This window comes from Euprymna scolopes, chromosome 9 (assembly GCF_053919585.1).
Source record: "Euprymna scolopes isolate OS-2025 chromosome 9, ASM5391958v1, whole genome shotgun sequence".
Taxonomy (NCBI): Eukaryota; Metazoa; Mollusca; class Cephalopoda; order Sepiida; family Sepiolidae; genus Euprymna; species Euprymna scolopes.
Genome location: NC_136490.1, coordinates 136,685,092 through 136,712,344, shown reverse-complemented (window position 1 = coordinate 136,712,344; position 27,253 = coordinate 136,685,092). Strand labels below are relative to the sequence as shown.

Genomic DNA, 27,253 nt, shown 5'->3' with positions numbered 1-27,253 from the left:
TCTCTTCCCTTCTCTCCTTCTCTTTTCTATCTCTCTCTTCCCTTCTCTCCATCTCTTTTCTATCTCTCTCTTCCCTTCTCTCCTTCTCTTTTCTATCGCTCTCTTCCCTTCTCTCCTTCTCTTTTCTATCGCTCTCTTCCCTTCTCTCCTTCTCTTTTCTATCGCTCTCTTCCCTTCTCTCCTTCTCTTTTCTATCGCTCTCTTCCCTTCTCTCCTTCTCTTTTCTATCGCTCTCTTCCCTTCTCTCCTTCTCTTTTCTATCGCTCTCTTCCCTTCTCTCCTTCTCTTTTCTATCTCTCTCTCTTCCCTTCTCTCCCGCTCTCTTCCCTTCTCTCCTTCTCTTTTCTATCTCTCTCTTCCCTTCTCTCCATCTCTTTTCTATCTCTCTCTTCCCTTCTCTCCTTCTCTTTTCTATCGCTCTCTTCCCTTCTCTCCTTCTCTTTTCTATCGCTCTCTTCCCTTCTCTCCTTCTCTTTTCTATCTCTCTCTTCCCTTCTCTCCTTCTCTTTTCTATCTCTCTCTTCCCTTCTCTCCTTCTCTTTTCTATCGCTCTCTTCCCTTCTCTCCTTCTCTTTTCTATCGCTCTCTTCCCTTCTCTCCTTCTCTTTTCTATCGCTCTCTTCCCTTCTCTCCTTCTCTTTTCTATCTCTCTCTTCCCTTCTCTCCCGCTCTCTTCCCTTCTCTCCTTCTCTTTTCTATCTCTCTCTTCCCTTCTCTCCATCTCTTTTCTATCTCTCTCTTCCCTTCTCTCCTTCTCTTTTCTATCGCTCTCTTCCCTTCTCTCCTTCTCTTTTCTATCGCTCTCTTCCCTTCTCTCCTTCTCTTTTCTATCGCTCTCTTCCCTTCTCTCCTTCTCTTTTCTATCGCTCTCTTCCCTTCTCTCCTTCTCTTTTTTATCGCTCTCTTCCCTTCTCTCCTTCTCTTTTCTATCGCTCTCTTCCCTTCTCTCCTTCTCTTTTCTATCGCTCTCTTCCCTTCTCTCCTTCTCTTTTCTATCGCTCTCTTCCCTTCTCTCCTTCTCTTTTCTATCGCTCTCTTCCCTTCTCTCCTTCTCTTTTCTATCGCTCTCTTCCCTTCTCTCCTTCTCTTTTCTATCGCTCTCTTCCCTTCTCTCCTTCTCTTTTCTATCGCTCTCTTCCCTTCTCTCCTTCTCTTTTCTATCGCTCTCTTCCCTTCTCTCCTTCTCTTTTCTATCGCTCTCTTCCCTTCTCTCCTTCTCTTTTCTATCTCTCTCTTCCCTTCTCTCCCGCTCTCTTCCCTTCTCTCCTTCTCTTTTCTATCTCTCTCTTCCCTTCTCTCCATCTCTTTTCTATCTCTCTCTTCCCTTCTCTCCATCTCTTTTCTATCTCTCTCTTCCCTTCTCTCCTTCTCTTTTCTATCGCTCTCTTCCCTTCTCTCCTTCTCTTTTCTATCGCTCTCTTCCCTTCTCTCCTTCTCTTTTCTATCGCTCTCTTCCCTTCTCTCCTTCTCTTTTCTATCGCTCTCTTCCCTTCTCTCCTTCTCTTTTCTATCGCTCTCTTCCCTTCTCTCCTTCTCTTTTCTATCGCTCTCTTCCCTTCTCTCCTTCTCTTTTCTATCGCTCTCTTCCCTTCTCTCCTTCTCTTTTCTATCTCTCTCTCTTCCCTTCTCTCCCGCTCTCTTCCCTTCTCTCCTTCTCTTTTCTATCTCTCTCTTCCCTTCTCTCCATCTCTTTTCTATCTCTCTCTTCCCTTCTCTCCTTCTCTTTTCTATCGCTCTCTTCCCTTCTCTCCTTCTCTTTTCTATCGCTCTCTTCCCTTCTCTCCTTCTCTTTTCTATCGCTCTCTTCCCTTCTCTCCTTCTCTTTTCTATCTCTCTCTTCCCTTCTCTCCTTCTCTTTTCTATCTCTCTCTTCCCTTCTCTCCTTCTCTTTTCTATCGCTCTCTTCCCTTCTCTCCTTCTCTTTTCTATCGCTCTCTTCCCTTCTCTCCTTCTCTTTTCTATCGCTCTCTTCCCTTCTCTCCTTCTCTTTTCTCTCGCTCTCTTCCCTTCTCTCCTTCTCTTTTCTATCTCTCTCTTCCCTTCTCTCCCGCTCTCTTCCCTTCTCTCCTTCTCTTTTCTATCTCTCTCTTCCCTTCTCTCCATCTCTTTTCTATCTCTCTCTTCCCTTCTCTCCTTCTCTTTTCTATCGCTCTCTTCCCTTCTCTCCTTCTCTTTTCTATCGCTCTCTTCCCTTCTCTCCTTCTCTTTTCTATCGCTCTCTTCCCTTCTCTCCTTCTCTTTTCTATCTCTCTCTTCCCTTCTCTCCTTCTCTTTTCTATCTCTCTCTTCCCTTCTCTCCTTCTCTTTTCTATCTCTCTCTTCCCTTCTCTCCTTCTCTTTTCTATCTCTCTCTTCCCTTCTCTCCTTCTCTTTTCTATCGCTCTCTTCCCTTCTCTCCTTCTCTTTTCTATCGCTCTCTTCCCTTCTCTCCTTCTCTTTTCTATCGCTCTCTTCCCTTCTCTCCTTCTCTTTTCTATCGCTCTCTTCCCTTCTCTCCTTCTCTTTTCTATCTCTCTCTTCCCTTCTCTCCCGCTCTCTTCCCTTCTCTCCTTCTCTTTTCTATCTCTCTCTTCTCTTCTCTCCATCTCTTTTCTATCTCTCTCTTCCCTTCTCTCCTTCTCTTTTCTATCGCTCTCTTCCCTTCTCTCCTTCTCTTTTCTATCGCTCTCTTCCCTTCTCTCCTTCTCTTTTCTATCGCTCTCTTCCCTTCTCTCCTTCTCTTTTCTATCGCTCTCTTCCCTTCTCTCCTTCTCTTTTCTATCGCACTCTTCCCTTCTCTCCTTCTCTTTTCTATCGCTCTCTTCCCTTCTCTCCTTCTCTTTTCTATCTCTCTCTCTTCCCTTCTCTCCCGCTCTCTTCCCTTCTCTCCTCTTTTCTATCTCTCTCTTCCCTTCTCTCCATCTCTTTTCTATCTCTCTCTTCCCTTCTCTCCTTCTCTTTTCTATCGCTCTCTTCCCTTCTCTCCTTCTCTTTTCTATCGCTCTCTTCCCTTCTCTCCTTCTCTTTTCTATCTCTCTCTTCCCTTCTCTCCTTCTCTTTTCTATCGCTCTCTTCCCTTCTCTCCTTCTCTTTTCTATCGCTCTCTTCCCTTCTCTCCTTCTCTTTTCTATCGCTCTCTTCCCTTCTCTCCTTCTCTTTTCTATCGCTCTCTTCCCTTCTCTCCTTCTCTTTTCTATCGCTCTCTTCCCTTCTCTCCTTCTCTTTTCTATCGCTCTCTTCCCTTCTCTCCTTCTCTTTTCTATCGCTCTCTTCCCTGCTCTCCTTCTCTTTTCTATCGCTCTCTTCCCTTCTCTCCTTCTCTTTTCTATCGCTCTCTTCCCTTCTCTCCTTCTCTTTTCTATCGCTCTCTTCCCTTCTCTCCTTCTCTTTTCTATCGCTCTCTTCCCTTCTCTCCTTCTCTTTTCTATCTCTCTCTTCCCTTCTCTCCTTCTCTTTTCTATCGCTCTCTTCCCTTCTCTCCTTCTCTTTTCTATCGCTCTCTTCCCTTCTCTCCTTCTCTTTTCTATCGCTCTCTTCCCTTCTCTCCTTCTCTTTTCTATCGCTCTCTTCCCTTCTCTCCTTCTCTTTTCTATCGCTCTCTTCCCTTCTCTCCTTCTCTTTTCTATCGCTCTCTTTGCCTCTCAATTTACAGACTTCCATCCTTTTCTCTAATTCATGTGCAAACATTTGTAACTGCTTCAATTAAATAGCAGATTAAAAAAAAAAATGTATAACACGATGATATATTACTATCAATTTTCATCCGTCAGAACTTGTGAAACAGACAGGGGGATGCAGCATTTTGTCGATGGGACAGAGGTTAAAGCTTAGCTGACAGTGCGGAACCTACTAGATTGGCGACTCTCCTTTGAACCCTGTCTAAAAGTAAGATTAGTAGCAGATGCACCAGCCCAAATGTAACAACAATACTCCATACATGGGCGATTAGTGGCCTTGTAGAGGTACCGGATACTCTCAGGCATAAGTAACTTTCATAGTCTCACACTCAAGTTTGAAGGTTGGCCTTGGATTATATTTTGGCAGTCTTATCCCTTTATTTTGTCTTTTAGTTTTCACATTCCATAAGCAATGTTTCTGACACGGGAAAGAATTACTGCTGTAATGTAGCCGTTACGTTGCAAATGGACAAACAAGACAGGAATAGAGAAATAAATATCTAAGTTGGAATTTTTTATTCTTAACAAAACGTTTTTATTACCGTTACTTTCAGCACCACTCAAGTTTCTTGCCTGGTGTACACTTTTTCCTCTCCACCCCCATGTCGGCCGCAGCCAGCCATTACAGCCATTAGTCGCCTTTGCTTAAAAAAATAAAAATGTAACATGCGGACGCAGCCGAGATTGAACTCACTACATGACTTTGTAGTGTAATTCAAATCTTGTCCATAGCTGAATACTTGATGATTCGCCAGGCCTTTTTTTATCGTGACTCCATCACTAGATGGGTTGCCTACCATAGTTTAAGAGTGGCTCATCTTCCCTCGAGAGAAGGATAGATCGTGCCAGTTTCTCAACCTGGTATTTTACGTCACGGTACATACAGCGCCTCACCTTCCTAAATGGTCACCCATCTGATACTGGCCAGGCTCAACATTGCTTAACTTTGGTGATCTGGCAAGAACCGGTGTGTCAAACGTGATTGTGCCTTCACTTTACACGTCCATTTCCTTCGATGTTGACTTTCTTTCTCCCCGAGCGTTTTTTCTGCTTTTTTTCTTTTTTCTTTTATTTCTCCTTTTCCCTTTTTTCTCCTTTTCCCTTTTTTCTCCTTTTCCCTTTTTTCTCTTTCTTTTTTTTCCTTTTTTCTCCGTCTTCTCGCGCACACTTCCTAATTTGCATATGCGATTTTCTGCTGCTGCTGCTAATCTCTCTGCAAATCATCCATCCTTTGCTGCTGCTGACATCTTCCCACGCGCTCGTATGCACTGTTACACTGTTTTTTTTCTAAGTCGACTGTTGCTGTCAGTAGGTAGTATATGGAGATTTCTAATCTTCTGATAATATTTATCATCATTCAACTGATAATTTATCTATCTCATTAATTCATATCCTGAAGTTTTTTTTTTGTTTTTTATTTTGGCACTAATAAGTGGTAACTTAGTAAAAAAAAAAAAAAAAGTTTTCATCAGTCCATTGCTAATTGCGTAACTTGTATGAGTGCATCATAAGAATACCTGTTCTTGTTTTGAAAATGAATAACATGGATGTTATTCTAACCAATTCCTGAAACAACAATCTCTCCATTTACGCTTCTCGCAGCGAGAGGGAGGAATCATCTCATAAATACTCTTTCCCCCTCAGAGGAAGTGAAAGGTTTACATAATACTAACATTCAGTGGGTTTTTTTTTTTTTTTTTTTTTTTTTTTTTTTAGTGTGTGTTTTTGGTTTTTTTTTCATCTGATCATTTTAGGAGTAAAATACCTTACTTTACCAGGAGTAGATTTTTCTTTACTCCCCCCCCCTCCCACCTCCAGTTTTCTATGTTTCTTTTCGTGTTTGGAGTGTCTAATTTAAGATTTTTTTCTATGTAACACACTTGAGGATTTCCTTCTGGGGGAGGGGTCTTCATTTTGTTATTTTACTTTAAATATTACTTTTCCTACTGCAAATATAAATCTTACAAAAAAAATTCAAAAGAAAAAACAAATCAGATTTATAAGTTTGTTGCACACGATATTGAGCTGAAATAAAATCTGTAAACAGGTTGTTAATGTCTTGATTTTTATTTACTTATTCAAACTCTGGCTGTTATTTCATACCAGACGAAGACAAATGATCATCAATCGGTCCACCAGTCTACGCTATTGTTGGATGACCTTGAAGTATAGCACTGTGCAGTTTTAACCCTCTAGGGCTGAACATATTAATACTTGAAGAAAAATTCTGAAATTTGAAATTATAGATTTTATTGGATCGAGAATCATGAATCTGAAACAAAAAAGTGAATTCATTTAAAAATTTGAAATTTTGATATCTGCCATATCCGTCACCTTGGGCTCTAATCTTCCTGATTAGGATTGTGTCATATATGGCACGGGCGGTTTTAGAGGGTTAAGAGATCGACCCTTCCAGGCTTTACCTTCTCGTCCTTTGAAAAGAGATTAGATATTAAGAATCCCTACCAGAGAATGTCAGGTATTCTTTGTATGTCAGCATTTTCTTTTTTTTTTTCTTTTTTTTTTTTTTTTTTTTTTTTTACAGTGATCACCACTTATCAAGGCCCGGAAGCCACTCAAGGATAAGGGTTATTGCAAATACATTACGTTAGTGTGGAGATTTGATGAAGTGTTTACTTAAGGGGGCGGTTCATTAGGAATTTGTTAACGTTGGACTTGAACACATCCAAGTTGTAGTCCGGTGGGAAGCAGGCAGACGGAATAGAGTTCCAGAGGCGTGCAGTTCTAAGAAAGAAGCTTTGTTCATGGAATCCGCGTTTTGATTTAGGCACAGATAAAGAGTATGCTCTTCCTCAAGTTTTTTTTTCTTCCAGTTTTCTTTTTTGTTTTTTCTTCCAGTTTTTTTCTAGTGTAAGATGAAACTAACAATAGGAGCCTAGTTATAAAAACTATAACTTTAAACTAGGAAAAATATGACGATGAGAACAGTAGTCCAAATAATCTTAATAATCGATCTTCATCTCAAAAATTTTAAAGATTCTCATGTTTGAAAAGCTGCATTTGAAGCAGGTTACATAAGCTGAAATGTTGTAGAAATAACAACCGAAGTGAAAACAGTATTATAAATAATACAGATTAAGTTTGTAATGTTTGGCTATAGTCAAAATTGCCTGCTCTTCTTTTAATTCTGGTTTCTGCTCCACATATTGGACAACGGTGACAAGCAAGATATGGTCCCTTCTGATTAATGATTATCTTCCTCTCTGATAAAATAAAAGCCCCTCTCCTTTCCCCATGTTAAGAATAGCTTTCTTGATTGCGTGACTATCCAAGTGGGCAGCAAAAACCGGAAGTCAAAAAGAGCTGATAATCTTGACTATAATCTAATTTTTGCCATAAAATATGAAGCAAATGGGTCCTTGGATATTCTCGTACTTTTATAAACTTTAGTATCAAGAAAGATGTAATGGTGTTGAGGATGAATTATATAAGAGTTTGACATTTACGAATGTACAGTTTGAGTTACAATCTGTTATTTTGAGATAAGTCATTCGATAACCGAACATAAGTGGATTAGATGACAAACGATTCAAGTGCAACAAAAACCCTAATGAGGTGTCAAAGGTCAACTGAAGAATACAGGCAAGCCACATTCAAGAACAAAAGTATAAAATCGCCTATGGTTAACGTCTTTTAAGAGGTCTTGGGGGCTACCAAATCGGACTGTCTGAAGATACTGGCTTTCTGACCTAAAATGCACGTTTGCCTTGTGTCAGTCGCTATGTTTTTCTTTCTATTTAACCAGCTGCCAAAAGAGAGGCAGAGATGGGGACAGTCGAAGGCAGAGAGAAAAATGTATTGTTGAAGGGAGAGGTAAAGTTTTAAAAGAAATATATTAGGTTTTTTTTTTTTCTTTTTTTTTTAACATTTCTAATATTTTATCCATACCCCTGAGTAACGTCGAACATCCCTGCTAGTCATAAATAAATGCTTGCATGTAAAATGCATCCTGGGTTAATATTCATGTGCAGTTGGATAAGCATCAAAGTGTTAAACATCCAATCAGATAAAAAAAAAAAAAAAAATCATCATTTATAAATGCCGTCGTTTTCAATTGCTTTGTGCAAGGCTACATCAAACGTATAAATGAACACCATCTAAAATGGATGAAGAAACGCCAAAAACCTCTGAAAATATCTCATCTCGTTGAACAAAACGGTTAGGGTGATACAACAGAAGGGGGGGGGCTCCTTGCCAAACTTTCACAAAAATAAACCCACACTACTAGCTACAACCACTATATACGATTTCTCCCACTCTCTATCTGTGCCTAAATCTAAACACAGATTCCATGACCAAAGTTTCTTTCCTGGAACTGCCTGCCTTTGGAAAACTGTTCTGCTGGCCTGCTTCCTGGGTGAATACCACATAGTAGCCTTCAAATCCAATGTAAACAAGTTCTTGTTGAGCCGTCCCCATAAATAATCAAATTCTATCCAATTTAGACCATTAACGATTACTACACTACCACCTTACATTCATTAATCCTTATCCACGAGTGGTCTTCGGACTTTAATAAGGGGTTTCGAGGTGACTCAAGTAAAAATAAATAAATAAATGAAAAAATAATTTTTTTTTTTTTTTTTTTTTTTTTTTAATTCTTAATACTGGACCTTGACTTCAAGACTAATGTAGTGTAAAAGGATTTTTCTTTCAAAGTAACAGGAAATAGTTGACTTTTTATGAAGAGACAATGAATGGTTTCTCTTACGAATTCCTAGGACCAAAGAAACAGCAGAAAAAAAGAATTAAGAATAACAGGATACTTTTTTTTTCTTTTTTTTTGTGCGGTATTATTGTATACATTAATTTAATCGTTATAACCCATTTATCAGTTATGCTTTTGAAGCAGCTAGATTTAGGGTAGTTCTGTCATTTTATACAAAGGCTAAATGAAAAGCAGTGTTATTGTTTGTCAACTCATCTGTATCCGTCATCCTGTCTCCATCGTGATATTTCCTCACTGACTCTGCTCACGAAGATCAGGCTGTCTGAAGTTACCGGTTTCCTGGCCTAAAATGTATCAGTTACTTTTCTCTCTGCCTTTGTAATCATGTTGTGCAAAGCCAAAAATAAAAATAACGATTTTTCTCTACAAAATGACTTCAAATCCGTAGTGGAATGTGGCTATGAATGGATATCAAAATGTAATGCTACTAAGACAAAGCTTCTTTCCTTTAACAATAGCAAGAAGCATTCGCAATCTTCGATAGCCATGACTAATAATACCCTACCTGAGAGCTCTTCCTTCAAACTCCTCAGCTGAACATTCACAGGCAACATGAACTCTAACAAATACATTGAGGACATTGCAAAGGTTGCTGCCAAGATGAGTTCCCTCTGCTATACTAGAAAATTGCTCATGCCTGAGAGTATCCTATATCTCTACAAAGCCACCATTCACGCATGCATGGAGTGTTGTTCCCACATCTGGGCTGGTGCATCCACCACTAGTCTCTCCTTCTTGAACAGGGTTCAAAATAAGTCTTCAATCTAATAGGTCCCTACACTGTCAACTAAGCATTACATGAGGATCCTTGATAATCGCTCAAATGTCGAAAATTAAACAAAATACTGATAGGAACACACCCAATAAATGTCACCAGATTCTGTTCGAGTATTTTGCGTAATTTTTGATTTTTAAGCAATTATTGTACAATGCTTCCGGCAGCTGTGATTTTTTTTTTTCTCTCTCAAAAACTTATCCAGATGGGTATAAGAGTAACATCATGCCTTTGGTAACATTTATTTGTTGTATATTTATTTTTCATCTGTATTTTGTTTTAATTACAATAACAAATACATAAATTTTTCAATGTTTTCTCTAAATTTTAATCAGTTTAACTTGAAAATAGAGATAGGTCTTCATATATATATATATATATATATATATAAAAGTGAGAATTATGTATGTATGCGTGTTCGTTTTTTGTGTATGTCTACAAAAGGCTTTTTTCGCCGTGATTCTCGGTTGGCTCGCTCCTTAAAACTTTTTATATGCTGTCTAAATAATAATATCTACGACTAAGGAACTCGGGTTGCAGATATCTTTAATTTACCCGACTTTTACAAGGTATTTTCGAGATATTTTTTGATCGCCACCTAGCGGGGAAAACAGAATCTGGCTTCCAGCGCAAAACTAGGTCAAACATCATGCGACTTAACGTTGTCGCATCTGTTAATTTCGCTTTATAAACGTCAACTTAACACACTTATTAATTCATCTATTCCCGTGGTCGAGATGGTTAGGTCGCAGGGGAGGGGGGGTCCATTTCCTTTCTACCTCTGCGTCCAAGGTTTGGGGTTCAAGCCTACCTTTCTACTAAAACTTTTTTTTTTCTTTTACACCTCCAAACACCCGGTCAACGTTTTTTTTTTTTTTTGTTTTTTTAACAGGGTCGTTTTGATCTACCCCCCCCCCAACACACACATCTCCAAACACCGGGGCAACGCCGGGTACCCCCCACTAGTCTATAATATAAATCTCACCTGTCTGTTTAAATGTATGTATGTATATCTGCCTAAAACTTTCGACAGAGGCGACAGATTTTCGCAAGATTGGTTTCGTTTTGAAGTCGACCCTTCGGACAACAAATATCGAAAATTTGGCTAAAAACATTAATTTCTTCACCCTGAACTGGGCCCTTTCTACAAGGAGGGGGTCGCTATTTTCACTAATATTTTCGAAAGTTATCCACTCTTTTCGATTGACTAGTTTTACTTTAAACCTTCGCCACTTCCGGTTTGACAATAGATGCAATGGCAAAGAGATTTTTTTTTGTTTTTATTTTTTTTTCACATTCTTTTCCTCCTTCGTAGTACGGGTTCGAGCCCACCTGCCCACTACCACTTTAAAAAATTTGTTTTTTATTGCTTTATTTTCAGACTTAAAAGTTTATAAAATACTAGTGGTAGGGGCAGTCATAAAATACGCTTAAATATGATATTTTAATTTGTTCAGATTTCATATATATTATAGTTGTGATTTTAAAAGTAAAAAAAAAAAAAAAAAAAGTATTTGGATGCCATCAGCTAAAATCGAAACTGAAAGCAAAACTGTAGCATTTTAAGCTGGGGACGTTACCACTGTACTAATGTGACAAGTATGTGAACTGATTAAAAATAAACTAAGATGAATGTACAAAATGTATAACGATTTTTTTTGTTCAATTTTGACTCATTTTTGACCCCCTAAAAACTATTTTAATAGGCTTAAGACCCAATAATTCCAGGTCCCTAGCACTGCTTTGTACTTTTAGTTTCAGAAGAGATGATTTTAAAATATGGAGACACAGACGTAGTGAGTTTTATAAATTTGATTAAATAATTATATAGGGCTTAGGTCTTGTAAAATGCCGGATGTGCCTTTAAGAACGGCTTTACCTTTTATGTAACAAATGTGTGACAACTTCTGATTAGTCTCTATTTGTGATATTTAGACATGCCATATTTACATGCAACAGATTACTCCTGCTGTTTATTTTTATTTTTCGCTCAAAATCTTTATAAAAAAAGTTGGGTTTTTTTCATGTCTTTTTTATTTTATTTTTCATTTTTGCCTCTGTTTTCACTTTTTTTTTTCATATTTTTCATTTTTTTTCGTTTTTCATTTTTCGTTTTTCATTTTTCGTTTTTCATTTTTCGTTTTTTTTCGTTTTTCATTTTTTTTCGTTTTTCATTTTTTTTCGTTTTTCATTTTTTTTTTTCGTTTTTCATTTTTTTTTTTTCGTTTTTCATTTCTTTTTTTCGTTTTTCATTTTTTTTTCGTTTTTCATTTTTTTTTTTCGTTTTTCATTTTTTTTTTTTTCGTTTTTCATTTTTTTTTCGTTTTTCATTTTTTTTTCGTTTTTCATTTTTTTTTCGTTTTTCATTTTTTTTTTCGTTTTTCATTTTTCCATTTTTCATTTTTTTTTTCGTTTTTCATTTTTTTTTCGTTTTTCATTTTTTTTTCGTTTTTCATTTTTTTTTCGTTTTTCATTTTTTTTCGTTTTTCATTTTTTTTTCGTTTTTCATTTTTTTTTCGTTTTTCATTTTTTTTTTCGTTTTTCATTTTTTTTTTCGCTTTTCGTTTTTTTCGTTTTTCGTTTTTTTTTTTCTTTTTTTGTTTTTTTTTTTTCGTTTCATTTTTTTCGTTTTTTTTCCCTTTTTTTTTTTTTTTTTTTTTTCGTTTATTTTTTTCCATTTTTTTTTTTGTTCAGTGTTGGAATTTACTTTGTCTGGAGTACTTCTGCTGTTGCATTTCAAGAATTGCTTTAGAATCTTTTATATATATACAGAGGATGTGCAAAAGTCAAATAATTTCAGTTTCCAATTTGACTTTACTATGTAAGGACGTGTAATATCCGTCTCTAATTTAAGAAATTTTCCTGCCTTTGTTCCTATATAGCATTAAAGGGAATTAATGCTTTTGTGGATGAATCCCCTTTATGGAGAGTTTGAATTAATTCCTAGTTGGGAAAAAAGTAAAAGAAATTATTGTTTCAACTCAATTTCTGTCATCGACTTTGGAAAAAAGCTTTCACAATGAAATGTGACAAAAAAAAACCGGACATTCAATTGTTTTTCTGAGCATTTTACAGTCAACGGAGAAAAAAAAAGGCCAAAGACCCTAGTGTTTTGATGTGATGTTTTGAATATAATAAACTAGTTATGACCAAAGTTTAATTTCATTCGGACAAAACACTAAGAAACGGGGCCTAATTAGAGTTGTGGGCCCGTTTTTGTGGGTCACCCTGTAATAAAAATAATATCCAAACATCTCGCTAAAGTAGAACGAAAATATTTCAGTTGATTCATACTAAATGATTAAGATCATATGAATCGACTGAAATAGCTAGGTGCTGCTATAGTAATGCATTTGCATCTTTATTTTTATTAGTCTGTTTACATTTTTATCTATTATTCCATACACTAATATTCTAAAAATCAATTAAGCAAAGTTTTTATTTGTTTTACTTTGCAGATTTGGAAGTGGTACAGAACAACCAATCAATTCCAAGTGCTGTCATATTTTAAATGAACACAGAACACTAAAAAGTAAGATTTTTTTTTTCTTTTCGATTTTCCTTTTTTTTTTTCATTTGTGATTTTTCTCATTTTTTTTTTGTTTTTTGTTTGTTCTTTGTTTTGTGTTTGTTTGTTCGTTCGTTTTTTCTTTTTTCATTTGTGATTTTTCTCTTTTTTTTTGTTTTTTGTTTGTTCTTTGTTTTGTGTTTGTTTGTTCGTTCGTTTTTTCTTTTTTCATTTGTGATTTTTCTCTTTTTTTTCATTTGTGATTTTTCTCATTTTTTTTTCATTTGTGATTTTTCTCATTTTTTTTTCATTTGTGATTTTTCTCATTTTTTTTTCATTTGTGATTTTTCTCATTTTTTTTTCATTTGTGATTTTTCTCATTTTTTTTTCATTTGTGATTTTTCTCATTTTTTTTTCATTTGTGATTTTTCTCATTTTTTTTTCATTTGTGATTTTTCTCATTTTTTTTTCATTTGTGATTTTTCTCATTTTTTTTTCATTTGTGATTTTTCTCATTTTTTTTTCATTTGTGATTTTTCTCATTTATTTATTTTTTTTTTTGTTCTTTTTTTGTTTGTTCTTTGTTTGTGTTTTCGTTTCCTTTTCTTTTTTCTTTTTTCTTTTTTTTTCTTTTTTCTTTTTTTAACTAGCATGCATTTTCTGCGTTGTACATTTTTAAGGATCATCCACAGTTTCAACGTTTACCATTTTTTTTAAATGAGGAAATCTTACTTGTATTTAGATTTGGACTAGAATTCTCACTGCGTTTGCGTACTTTTTACATGTTCCAATCTCCTTTAAATAAAAAGAAAATTTGTATTAATCGACATGGTTCAACTTTTTTGAATGGCTTTATTCTGCTTCTGACATTGGTTTCTGTTATGGTATGATCTTTATCTACTCCATTTTGGAAATTGATGAACTCTTTCAGACTCAATAGTTAGGTATTAATATTGTGGCAATCATAGCCACAGTATCTGATGCAAACTTTCCGTAACATACTATTTCTGTGAATACACACTCTGTTGTCTTATTCATCATCAGCCTTTCAAGGTCATAAGTTTCCCTGATTCTTTCTAGACTCATATACTTGTTAGATCAGAGGAGGGAACCTAAAAGCAGATGGTATAAAAAATTCATATCACTTCCATGAGAGAGCAGTTCTGCCTGTCGATATTGGAGATGAAGGATGCCGCAATGTCACCCAGTCCAGTGGCACAGGTAGCCAAAAGTCGACTTCACTATATATGTCAGTAATATCTAACCCTCAAATTCACTCCTTCTGAATCTCTATTCCTATATATATATATATATATATATATATACATTTGATTTCTGTCTTTATTTTCTGCTAAATAAACTGGCATCTGTGTGGTTTTCAATCAATAAGCAAGGAATGGGAGCCAATAATGAAAGTATTGACGAAACCTAGGTTGTGACATTAAGAATATGCTACACTTACAGAAAAGCCTATGTGAAAGTTGTCAACATCTATAAATAAGTGGTGCAATGAAACCAACTGAATTCGAACTTTGCAGAGTAGGTTCATCTAATTGTCCATTTCACTACTACATTAAATGAGATTTATAAATTTTGTGTGTACACAATAAGACCAATCTTCTAGAAGTGAATGCTTAAAAATAGACAGAAGAGACGTTGCGAGTCTCTCTGCTTTATCGTTATTTTCATGGCAAGTGCTCGTCTGAGTTCCAATCTATGGTCCTCCTTCTCCAAACATTCTTGTCGAGCTGAAATCACCATCAATAATTCCCCTCACTCTGTGCCTAAACCTAGACGTAGATTCCATGAACAAAGCTTTTTTCTGAGAACTGCACACTTGTAGAACTCTCTTCCATTTTTCTGCTTTCCAGCTGACTACAATATGGTCGTCTTCAAGTCCAATGTAAACAAGTTCTTGATCAGCCGTTCCCCTTAAGTAATCCAATTTATTAAATTTACACTTCTAACAATTACTATGATATTGTCCCTTTGACTACAGAACACTCTTTAACCCTTATCCTCAAGTAGCCTCTGGGCCTTGATAAGTGGTGATTCTTTTGTAAAAAAAAAAAAAAGAAAAGCTTCTTTCCTACCTGTGGAATTCTATTTTGCTGGCTTGTTTTCCAGCTGACTTCAAGTCCAATGTAAACAAGTTCTTGTTAAGTGGTCCTCTCAGATAATCAAATCCCCCCCCGCTAACGATTCTTACGCTGTTGTCCCAGTGACCCCCATACATTCATTAACCCTTATCCTCAAGTAGCCTTCAAGCCTTAAGTGTAAAAAAAGATTTGGAAAATTAATTTAAATAACGATTTTAGATAGCATAGTTAAAATTTTAATGCCATCCTTAATCATACGGTAGTTGTTACCTTAGGTTAACCCTAAGCTCCAACATATTTTTCTGTATAAAGCATGGCCTCCATTCAGTCTTGAAAGACAATGGATACCGACTGTAAGGGTAGCTGCATGTGTAATTGTGAAGCATGGGTTGCACAGTCACTATCTACACTTTTCTTGAATCAGTACTGCTTGATTCCAGTGGCAGAGAGAAATCAGGATCACTGAAGATAAGCAGAGAGTGCATACAGCACCTAGTGTTCCCAAAGAGTCACCTATTTAGTACTGACTAGGCATAAAATCACTTTTGGTGTTTTATCAGGAACTGGTATGTTAAAATGGCTATAGTATGAAAAAAAATTTTTTTTTAACCAAGCATAAAATAATGGTATATTCCATTGGGAAATTTACGACTCTTGAACTATGTGATCTAAGGTTCTTGGAAGTCTGAGAATCTGAGGAAATGTCTGAGTTTCTCTTATGAAAAAAAGCGAATCTACGTAATTGAATATCCTAGAAATTCTAAATAGTTATTTTGAAATTATCATCTCATTTTTCATATAAAGGTTATTTTTATTTGATTTATTTATTGATCCCCCCCCCCCAACTTTCTATGTAAAATATTTCTTTGAAACCTGGCAGGTGATGCCCCTTTTTTCTTCCCTGCAACTTCTTTCCCACAAGAGATGTTACGAGCCTGTCTCTACTCTCATTATTTTCATGGCAAGTGCTCGTCTGAGCTCCAATCTATGATCCCCTTTGCAAACTTGTACAAAAACGCTCGTCTAGCTACAATGCCTATCAAGTTTCCCCTCACTCTCTATTTGTGCCTAAATCTAAACATAAATTCCATGAACAAAATTTCTTTCCTAGAAGTGTCTGTCTGTGGAACTCTGTTCTGTTTCCAGGTAACTACAATATGGTCATCTTCAAGTCCAATGTAAACAAGTTCTTGTTGAGCTGCCCCTGTAAATAATTAATTTTTACCTCATTTCCGTCACTAACTATTAATTAATACACTGTTGGCTCAGTGACAACCATACACTCATTAACCCTTATTCTTATCAAGTGGCTTACAGGCCTTGATAAGTGGCAACTCTTATGTAAAATATATATGTATCAGAGATACTTCATAAATTGTCTTTATAAAATCCTCTTTTTCTTCGTTACTCATCAGTGCGTACCTTAGTTTTTCACAAATATTTCAATCTCAAAATATAATTGGTGAAACGGTCTTTCTAAATATCGGCTATTCCCTCTTTCAAAAGTGCTTCCAGTATCCTTACATAGATTCTACGTGAAACTCTAAATAGTTATGCAATGAAATTCTACAAAGAACTTTGATAACTCCAAGATGGTTGCTTTGCATGCTACAGTAGCAATAAAATACTAGCACTGTAATTTATATCTCTAAAACCTAATGTCTGGGTCCTGGATATGACCTTAAACTATATCCAGTGGTGAGGCCCCAGCTTGTGGGCTTTGGGGAGTGTGGAGCCACCCTTTAATTGCCATTGCTCCTAGGTCCACTCTGACCCGGAGTGGTAGTACCTGTTAGGGTCCCAACTATGGGTTAAATAGAAACCGACTTGAAAACAACAAATATATTCTATTTAAAAAAATTTTCTTCAAAATCTTTGGATTCGGCATTAAATAACCTGAAAAGGGTTAATATGCCGTAAAACAAAAATAACCAACCAACCTAAAAAAAGTTATGAAATCTACATAAAATTTACCTGAGAAGGAACCAGAAGCCTTCTCGTATCTAAGTTCATTGCTAAGGGGGCTATGAAGGTATAACCCCTTTCAAACTTTAAATAGATTTTGTTCCTGAAATTTAAATCACAAGTATAAAAATTTTTGGAGAAGACAATGGAAGTGTTCCCGAATCTGTACATTACTCTCTGTGTGCCAAATATTTACATCCCGTCATCTCTAAATGACCCATGAGGATAATACTCCTTTAAAACTTCAAATACAGATGTTCCTATTTACTTGCCTCCCCACAAGGGCAGTTAAACACACGGTCGGTTTTAATGTGGGGAAAATCCAGCTCCCCAAAAAGAGGTATTTTGGATAGAAACAAAAATTAAAATTGCCTCAGTCTAGAACGAATTCTCCTCCACATATCTGTGGAAAGAAATGGTGGGTGCTTATGCATTTTTGGTACCACACTATTTTTAAATATATATATATATATTTTTTTTTTTTTTTTTTTTTTTTTTTTTTTTTTTCAGGTTAAATTCAAATTTCACACTTTTATTATTGAATTGTTAGGTGGAAGCACAGATTACTTACATAACACACTCCCCCCTCCCCATGTTAAGAATGGCTTTCAAAATAACGTTATTTCAGCACAGTACCAAAAATACATAAGTACCAAAAGGTGAAGTGTAGCGTCAGAACAGATACTACACTGTGATCTTGGTCCGATCACATGTATAAGACACTAATTCAGAGTTTTCTAACATTATAGTTTCTTCCCGACTATATTAAGAGCAAAACAAGTGGAGGAAAAGGAGGGCAATAAAAGCAAAGAAAATATGGTGTTATGAAAAATTATATAGTCGTGATACTCGTTCAATCCTGAGCAATGTCTGGTCTCCCTGCTATTGTCTAATAAATTCTGATGACATTTCTTAAACTACATGACGACCTTTGTCATCCTGAAATCCCTAGTTTTGCATTACGTACCCTCTAAAAATGTGCCCTGTCTTGCAGAACTGAAAGAAACTTGCTAATCGCGCTGAATTAAAATTACAGTTCACTTCCTCATGTAAAATTAAGACACTCAAAGGATTGAGTAATTTTGTGAGGACGTCTGTAGACTTTTACAGTAATAACTATTTCAATAATTGGAAAAATGCTGATATTCCATGCTGATCTTGTGGAAATCGAGGTTTAGAGGAAATTGTTAATGTATCAAACTTTGAAGGTCAACTGCCACTCCCAGTAAATTAGCCATACACCACAATTATAAGAGTGATAACTTGTCTGTCTGTGAAAAAGGTTATGATGAATAAGAATACTGTAATAGCATAAACTACTCATAAGCAAGGAATTGGAGAAAGTGATGCTTGGATGAGGTCTAGTAACGGAGGTGACAATGGCACTGTTTTTTTTTTTTTGTTTTGTTTTGTTCTTTTTTTTTTTTGTTCTTTTTTTTTCTTTTTCTTTTTTTTTCTTTTTCTTTTTTTTTTCTTTTTTTTCTTGTTTTTTTTTTTCTTGTTTTTTTTTTTTAAATCATTACTATGCATTGGGTCCAATATAATAAATACGAAATCTGCATTAATCAAAATATCATATTTAAGCTTATTTTACGACCGGGCAGTGCTGGGTAAATTTGCTAGTATAAAAATAAATCAAAAGTGTGTAGAATCAACAAATAGAAATCTTTGTATGACTTCCAATAGAATTGTATTATTCTGTCCTGACAAGTCATGGTCTTTAACTTTGTGGATTGTTGTATGGACTTCGCCTACACATAACAGTGATGTTTTTGTTTGCGTTTTTTTTTTTTTTTTTTGTTTTGTTTTTTTGTTGTCTTTTTAAATCGGTCAGTTGTCTTTGAGAAAGACCTGTATTATGAAGGTTATAATACAGGTCAGTTGTCTTTGAGAAAGACCTGTATTATGAAGGTTACAATACGAATTTGATTTTTTTATTACCAGACCCAACCAGGAGTTTCTCTCCTCACCAAAGCCAACAAGTATATAGGCCATTATTGAGACTACTTCTTTGCTATTGGCTGAGGTATAGCTAAGGTTCTGTCCTGTTCTAGGAGATCCACTCTCCCATGCTTTGCCTTCTTCCTTTGATAGGTTAGTTTATTGCTACTAACCTGAGGCGCCTCAACCAGAGAATGCGAACAGAGCTGCCCAGGCATTTTTTTTTTTTTTTTCAGGCCAGAGTGTTCTTTCTCTAGGCCATAGGTTTTTTCAAATCCCACTTTCCAAACCTTGATAAATAATCCATCATTGGTAACCACCCGAAACAACAATAAGTAGAGACCAAAAACATTCCCTCACTTTTCTGGTTTTTGTCATTTTTTTTTTTTATTCACATACTTTTTCTCTCTATTCCATGGATTCCAAATGTCGAATTTCTCCTCCCTGTAATTTTTGTAACAAATATTAATAAGCTCTTTACGTAAAGAACGGAAGCACCCAATTTTCATGATTGGTTTATTAATATGTGGTGCCATATTGAAGTGCCTTTTAACGCATTTAATTTAACATACAAAGTTATCTCATCGGATTTTTAAAGTTAGACTCGAATATTCTTCAAGCTGACAAATTAAACCTTACTTCTAATGAGCCAATTTTTATTTATTATTGTTGTACCATGTTATTGGCAATATTATTACAATTTATTAACAAAATTACTTGGTCCATCTCCGACAACTGATGGCATGAAACAGTTTCAACTAATCACATAAAAATACCAAAATCAGCAAGGATTAATAATTCATATCCTTAATTGAAGAAATTTTTATGGGCATCGCTTCAGACAAGGTGTGAAGCTACTTGATGTAAGGAGCTAACAAGAATAAAAAATGGTAATCGCAAAGACAGGTGATGCCTATTGACCTTAGTCTTGAGATTAAAACTATAGGTAGGAGGAAAACGGTCAGCGGGATAAGAGTTCTACAAACTTGGAGTTCTTGGAAAGAAGCTCCTAGAATAAAAAGCTGTATTACAATAAGGTATCAAAACAGGAAGTCGCTGAAGACCACTATATAAACAAATGAAACGAGCTGGAACAAAGGAAGCAGGGAATATATCAAACAATTCTGAAGAACATGTGCCATTATAGTATTTATAAAAAAAAGACTGAAACTAGCAACATCACGTCCATGAATGAGAGGGTGCAGAGAAGAAAAAATATATATAACTAATCAAATTATAGAAACGTTTCTGCACCTTATCAAGAATACTCAAATGGCATAGTTTTAACCAGCTCAAATATGACTACAGTACTCCCTTGCAGCTAAAATCTTAGTTCTTTTTCTGTAAAAGTTTTTATATTTTTATTTGTTGTACATTGTTGAATGTGCAAACAAATGAAAATTTATTTATTGTGGATTTTTATCCTCATCTTTCTTAGTTGCTGCTTTACAACGTTTCGGCCAACTATACCTCTGGCCTTCATCAGCAATAAATAAATTAATAATACTGATTTCAATAACGAATTTCAATTAAATAATATATAAATGAAAATTTAACTAAGACAAATTCACTGCAATGCAACCTGAGCAATGTCTTCTGGGGACAACTAATATTAAGTAATATAGAAATATATTATCAGATCTTCTCGACCACAAACTTATACAATACTTTTTGTCTTTTGATATCTGGTAATTCACCAAAAGAGAAAGTTTTATTGGAATATCAAATTCACTTGAGATTCCCAGCTTCACACTTATCCCAGTCAGAGAAGATGATATACAACACATATTCCTAAATGGCAACCCATCTAGCACTGACCAGACTCAATGTTGCTTAACTTTAGTAATCATGCCATCTATAATATAAATCTCATCTGTCTGTTTAAATGTATGTATTTATGTTTGTATGTCTACCTAAAACTTTCGACAGAGGCGACGGATTTTCACAAGATTGGTATCGTTTTGAAGCCCGACCCTTCAGACAAATATTGAAAAATTGGCCAAAACATTAATTCCTTCACCCTCAACTGGGCACTTTTCTACAGGGAAGGGTCGCTTTTGTTGGCGATATTTCCAAAATGTATCCCCTCTTTTCGATTGACTAGCCTTAATTTAAACCTTCGCCACTTCCGGTTTGGCAATGGACGCAACGACAAAGACGTCACCTTTTTTTCTTTTTTTTTCATGTTCTTTTTGTGGTATGGGTTTGAGCCTGCCTGCCTACTACCACTTTTTTTTGCTCAACACACACCTCCAAACACCGGGGCACTGAGGCTAGTGTGTTTGTGTGTGTGTGTGTGTGTAAAAACATATGTTAATCATGCATATATTTTCTCAAACGTAAAACACACTTGCGGGGATGATCTATAGATTTTAGTTTTACTAGTAGTTTAAAATCAATAAATATTTAATTCATCATAACTACCAGCAGTGGAAGATTTTGCTTTAAGCAAAATAAAAAAGATAGTTAAAGGAATCGTTTTTGGCATCGGAAATATGCGCAAATTTTCCCCAAAAGTTCCGGTTCCAATTTTGATTAAACATCTCAACACTAGTAGATAACTCTTATTTTAATTTTAAAATAAGTTATCTCCCTTATGTAGAATTATGCCTAAAAATATAAAACACCTTTGTCGAAGGAAGCTGATTTATTTCAATTTAAGTTTTCAATTTATTAAATGTTGTGAAATATACGTACAGAGATATTTTCTTGTAACAACCATTTGCAAAAGTTTGTAATTATAAGAAACGCTGTGATATCCTATATTGTACTCGTTACTTTTCCTATGTGCGTAGACAGTGAATCTCTTCCAGTTTAGTTGAATGAAAGAATTATCGGTCCAGATATAATGATTTTGAAAAAAAAGTTGAATTTTTTTTTTTTTTTTTTTCTTTTCATTATGTGAATAATAATCATTTTAAAATTCTGTATTTCATTAGCCAGACACAAGGAAATATCGATTTGGCAGATAAAATATTCATTTAGGTCTGACATCTTTTTTTTGAAGATAGAATAGATATAATCAGTGTAAATATGTTAATCAAATTTTCACGGTAATTGGTCGTTTATCATCAGATTATGCATTGATTAGATTTACATTCATGTACGAATTAATGTATTATTTTAATAACCCAGACATTGAGGAATGTTTCTTCCACAAATAACAACTGGACATTGTAAAAAAAAACAAAAAAAAACGAATAAACCTTTTCATTAACTTTTTAAGAGTTTTTTTGATGATTTTTGTGTGAATCATTTATTATTATAATCATTTTTTTTAATTGTTTTATAAAAATTGAAAATAAAATTAAAATTGAAAATAAATTAAAAAGTTGAAAATAAAATTAAAAAGTTGAAAATAAAATAGATTGAAAATAAAAAAATATTTTCAATATATTTTATTTTTAATCTATTTTATTTTTATTTTTAATCTATTTTATTTTTATTTTCAATCTATTTATTTTCAATCTATTTTTTTAATTTTATTTTTATTTTTATTTTCAATTTTAATTTTATTTTTTATTTTCAATTTTAATTTTATTTTTTATTTTCAATTTTATTTTTTATTTTAATTTTATTTTTTATTTTATTTTCATTTTTTAATTTTATTTTCAATTTTTTTTATTAAGTCTACCCGGTGTTGCTCAGTGCCATGCTCCCGGACAACATCAAGTTAATAAAAGACCAAAGTTATTTCTTTGGGTCAATGCCGTGTTTAAATACACCTGTTTTATTAAGGATGTTGAGCACTTTTAGATCACTATATTTTACTTATCAAATGTGAATCTATAATCTTACATTTATTGCTTTCATTTAGAGCACTATTGAAACTACTAAAATAAAATTAAGGATGCCTCCAGAGCACTACTAAGACCACCCTTTCTGGGTTTCTTGCTATTCTCCTCCCTAATTCTAAGAAAGGCTTAAATGGTTAATAATTTTTTTATTTATTAAATACCAAGCAGAAGTAATATATTGAAATTAGTGTTTTCTTTATAAATTATGATTGAAAAACTTTACACCTTGCTGATGAAATATGCTTGATAGTCCTTTTAGAGGGCATTCAGAAATTCTGTAATACTTTCATTATCTTCCTTGGTTAATTTTACATAAGAATACGCTTATAGATTATATGTAGACTCTACCCTTTTTTATAAGGCACATGCATAGCCATTGAGTTGTGTGTGTGTGTGTGTATGTGTGTGTGTGTGTTTTGAATTCAATGTTAGGGAAGAGTACCTATAAACACTACAATAAGTGCTTTTTAAAATGTATTTTTTGCAGACTACATATCTCAATTCTTTTTGTTTTTTTTGCTTCAAATTTTTCATTCCATACAAAAAATTTTCTAGCAGTTTTTGGGAGGGAATATCTATTCATCTCTGAAGAGTTGTTTAGCGGTCTTCTGCTATGCGACGGAATATCATGCAAGTAAGGAAAACTGAAAACAAACGCTTATGAGTGTAAATTACATCTTTTGGTTTTGGAAATAACTAATTGTGTGTGTGTGCATGCATATATATATATTTCAAACGTATTCAATTTTTCATATATATATATATATACTCTTGACATATCAAAGCAAAGGCCTTTGATAAGGTATAGCATAAAGGCCTACTTCACAGGATCTCCAGTCATGGTATAGCTGGAAATGTCTTAATTATTAAATCATTTCTCTCTGATAGGCTCATAAGAGTAGTGGTTGATGGGCAGAAATCAGAGGCTCTCAGTATTAATGCTGGAGTCCCTAAGGGGTCCATCCTGGGTCCAACTCTCTTCCTGATCTACATCAATGATCTACAAGACCACATCCTTAATTCATTCATAGACATTTATGCTGACGACACTACCATCTATGGAAGCACTTCGAAGACCATAAATGCCCAAGTTCTCTCTGACTCTCTTTTCTCTGATCTTGAGCATGTGGTACAATGGGGAAAGAAGTGGCTGGTTACTTTTAATGCATCTCAAATCAAGTTGCTATTATTACATCATCAACGCTCTGCTGCCCAGCTGCCATCAATCGAAATGAATAGCTCTCATCTTGGGAAGGCTTCATGTTTTGATAAGCTTCTGGGCTTGATCTTTACTCCCGATCTGAACTGGAACACGTATATCAAATCAATCGCAAAAGTCGCTGGAAAGATGATGGGATCCTTCTACCGCTCCAGTAGATATCTCGCTCCTGATGCAATTCTCTACCTATATAAAAGCCAGGTTCGGCCAACGATGGAGTACTGTTGCCACATCTGGGCAGGAGCTGCTAGAAGCAGCTTATCCTGTCATGACAGAGTTCAAAATAGACTTCGTGGCTTGGTAGGGGATGCTCTTTTCTCTTCTCTGCAACCTCTCTCCCACAGAAAAGACGTAGCGAGCCTGTCCCTGCTTTATCGTTATTTTCATGGCAGGTGCTCATCTGAACTTCGATCTCTGGTCCCCCCTCGCCAGACTTTCACAAAAAACATGCGTCTTGCCAGAACCACTATCAACAATTACCCACACTCTTTATCCATGCCTACACCTAAACGTAGATTCCATGAACAAAGCTTCTTTCTTAGAACTTCTCGCCTGTGGAACTCTATTCTGTTTGCCTGCTTTCCAGCTGACTACAATCTGATTATCTTCAAGTCCAATGTGAACAAGTTCTTGATGAACCGTCCCCCTAAGTAATCCAAGTTAAAAAATTTCCACTATTTACTATGCTAAAATCACAATGACTAATACCTATTAACCCTTATCCTCGAGTGGCCACTGGGCCTTGATAAGCGGTAACCCACCCACCCACCCCCCTGTAAAAAAAAATATATATATATGCATGCACACACAAGGGTGACCTGGGGGTTTTAAGATGATAGAAGGAAAACTGTAACATCTTTCTTTTAAACCTCTCTTTAGTTCTCTAGCAATATAATAGGAGAAAAAAAATGTTCACTCGCTGACCTAATCTATGTTTATGAAATCACGGCCAGTAAAAAATAAGATGATTTATCCTACCCCCTACCCCCCCACCCCGTACACTATTTTGGTCCTTGGTGACCTCGAAGTGAATGAATATTATAGCAGTTTGTTTGACAATAGTCAATTTGATAAATTATCAAACAGTAAATACTCTAAATTTTGCTAATTTTTGTTGATGCGAATGTTTGTGATGGTAGTAACGTCTTGTTGCACAACTCCCCATTTAGGATACCCCAATGGACATGACTCCGAATTTACAGCATTTTGCATCTTAGTATGCCTTGTTTGGAGCTTCAAAAAAAAAAAAATGCTCCATGGAACTGAGAATAAGGAAATTACAAAATAGAAAAAAATGTTTCCATGAAAGAGTTAAAGCATTTTTGAAAGCCGCAAAAAAAAAAAAAAAATGAACAGAAACTGAACGTCGTCTGCTGACATAATTAATGTTGACAATTATTGATAAGTGAATTTACAGAAAATAACTTTCATTTTTTTTATTTATTTTATTATTAATGAAAATGATTAATCACTTATCTTTAGATAAATTAACTTACCAACAATTGTTAATAAAAATTGTGAGAAAAGAATTTATTTACTTACTTAGACAAAGAATATTTTCTCCAACGCTTTGAACTAGCTTAATTCATGCTCATATTTCATTGTTTTATTGTCTGGTAAATATTAGATTATCTCAATTTTTTAATATATACATATATATACTAGCAGGCCGACTGGCATAGTCCGGTCGTAAAATACGCTTAAATATGATATTTTGATTAATGCAGATTTCGTATTTACTATCATATTATATTGAATCCAATATCTAGTAATGATTTAAAAAGTTTTTAAAAAAAAATACTTGTGCGCCACCACCGAGAATCAAAACGCTTAGCTTACGATTTACTTTTTTGCTTTTTTTTTGGGGGGGGGGGTACAAAGGAATCAGCACATATCAAGGCCTGGAGGTTACTTGAGGATAAGGGTCAAAGAGTGTACATTGGTCAAAAGGACAATAACCTAGTAATCGTTAGAAGTGTAAATTTGGTAAATTGGATTACTTAAGGAGAACGGCTCATTAAGAACTTATTTACATTGGACTTGAAGACGGCCATATTGTAGTCATCTAAAAAGCAGGTAAACGTGTGTATAGTTCTGAGAAAAAAGCTTTGTTCATGGAATCTACATTTAGGTTTAGGCACAGATAAAGAGTGGGGGAAATTATTGATAATGTTTACAGCCAGACGAGTGTTTCACATGAATGTTTAGCTAGGTGGGGGGGGGGCATAGATTAGAGCTCAGGCGAGCACTTGCCATGAAAATAGCGATAAAACAGAGACAGGCTCGCAACGTCTCTTCTGTGAGAAAGAGGTTGCAGAGAAGAGAAAAGGGCATCCCCCACTAGGCTACGAAGTCTATTCTGAACTTTATCAAGGCAGAATAAGGTCTTCCTAGCAGCTTCTGCCCAGGTGTGACAGCAATATTCCATCCTTGGACGTACGTGGCTCTTATACAGGTAGAGAATTGCATCAGCAGCGATCGATCTACTGGATCGATAGAAGGATCCCATCATTTTTCCAGCGACCTTGGCAACTGATTATATGTACGTATTTTATTTTAGATCAAGAGTAAAGGTCAAACCCAGAAGCTTGTCAAAACATGGAGCCTCCCCAAGACAAGAGCCATTCATTTCAATTGATGCCAGACGGAGATCACAATGTTGATGTAAGGATAGAAGCTTGGTTTTAGATGCATTAAAAGTAACCAGCCACTTTTTTCCCCAATTGTACCACATGCTCAAGATCAAAGGAGAGATGTGCCGTTAATGACTGAGCTATGAAAACATGTTTGCTGCAAGGCTAGAAATTAAAATATGAACCGTTACGCATGCATATTCGTAATGATGTCGTTCGACCTTCATTTGGCCAATTCCATTTTTTTAATTTTCATACTTTTGCACCGATTTTCTCTGGCTAAAACCCTAATATAAAGTTTCACATGGGTTCAAATACCCTATATATTAAGTTTCGTGTCTGTAGACCAAAAACTGACTGGAGTTTGGTAGGCAAAATTTTTTAAACAAATATATATATATGCATACATAAATATATGTAGAAAGAGGTTTGTGTTTACTATAACCTTTTTATGCAAATATTATGCAAGTATATATTATGTAAAATATCTGCATGAATACAATGAGTAATAGTTAACTAAAGATGATCGTCCCGTTACAAAACTGAAAAAAAAAACTAATAGGGAATTAAGATGAATGTTTAAAAGAATATGCAAATTAGTTAAATCTTTTGCAAATGAATGGAATTCCATGATTCATATATAATAGTTGTATTTTCTTCCACAATAGAAATCTTAAACGTCTGTTAGTGTGTGTGTGTATGTCTGTATATCTCGCTAAAACTTTTGACACAACTAACACTGACTAAATTGGTATTGTTTGAAAGCTTAGTCTCTCGGCTGAGAAATATCCAAAAATTGACCCAAAACATTCATCCTACACCATCAACTGGACTGTTTTTTTAAAAGGAAGGGATCACTTTTTTTCATTAATATTTTGCAAAGTCATTCTATGTCTTGCAACGACTAGCC

At 35.0% G+C, this 27,253-nt stretch overlaps 1 protein-coding gene across 7 annotated transcripts in view; it reads left to right on the top strand.

The window, feature by feature from the left end:
* The window catches only part of LOC145284867 (tumor necrosis factor alpha-induced protein 8-like), a 447,133-nt gene that overhangs the window by 381,447 nt on the left and 38,433 nt on the right, over positions 1–27,253 (top strand). For all 7 annotated transcript variants that reach the window (XM_080133871.1, XM_080133870.1, XM_080133873.1 and 4 more), the window contains one exon: positions 12,640–12,713. Coding sequence is in view for 2 of the 7 variants with exons in the window: in XM_080133876.1 (XP_079990002.1) it covers position 12,713 (1 nt within the window). In the remaining 5 variants the exon portion in view is untranslated. The remainder of the gene's footprint in view (positions 1–12,639; positions 12,714–27,253) is intronic.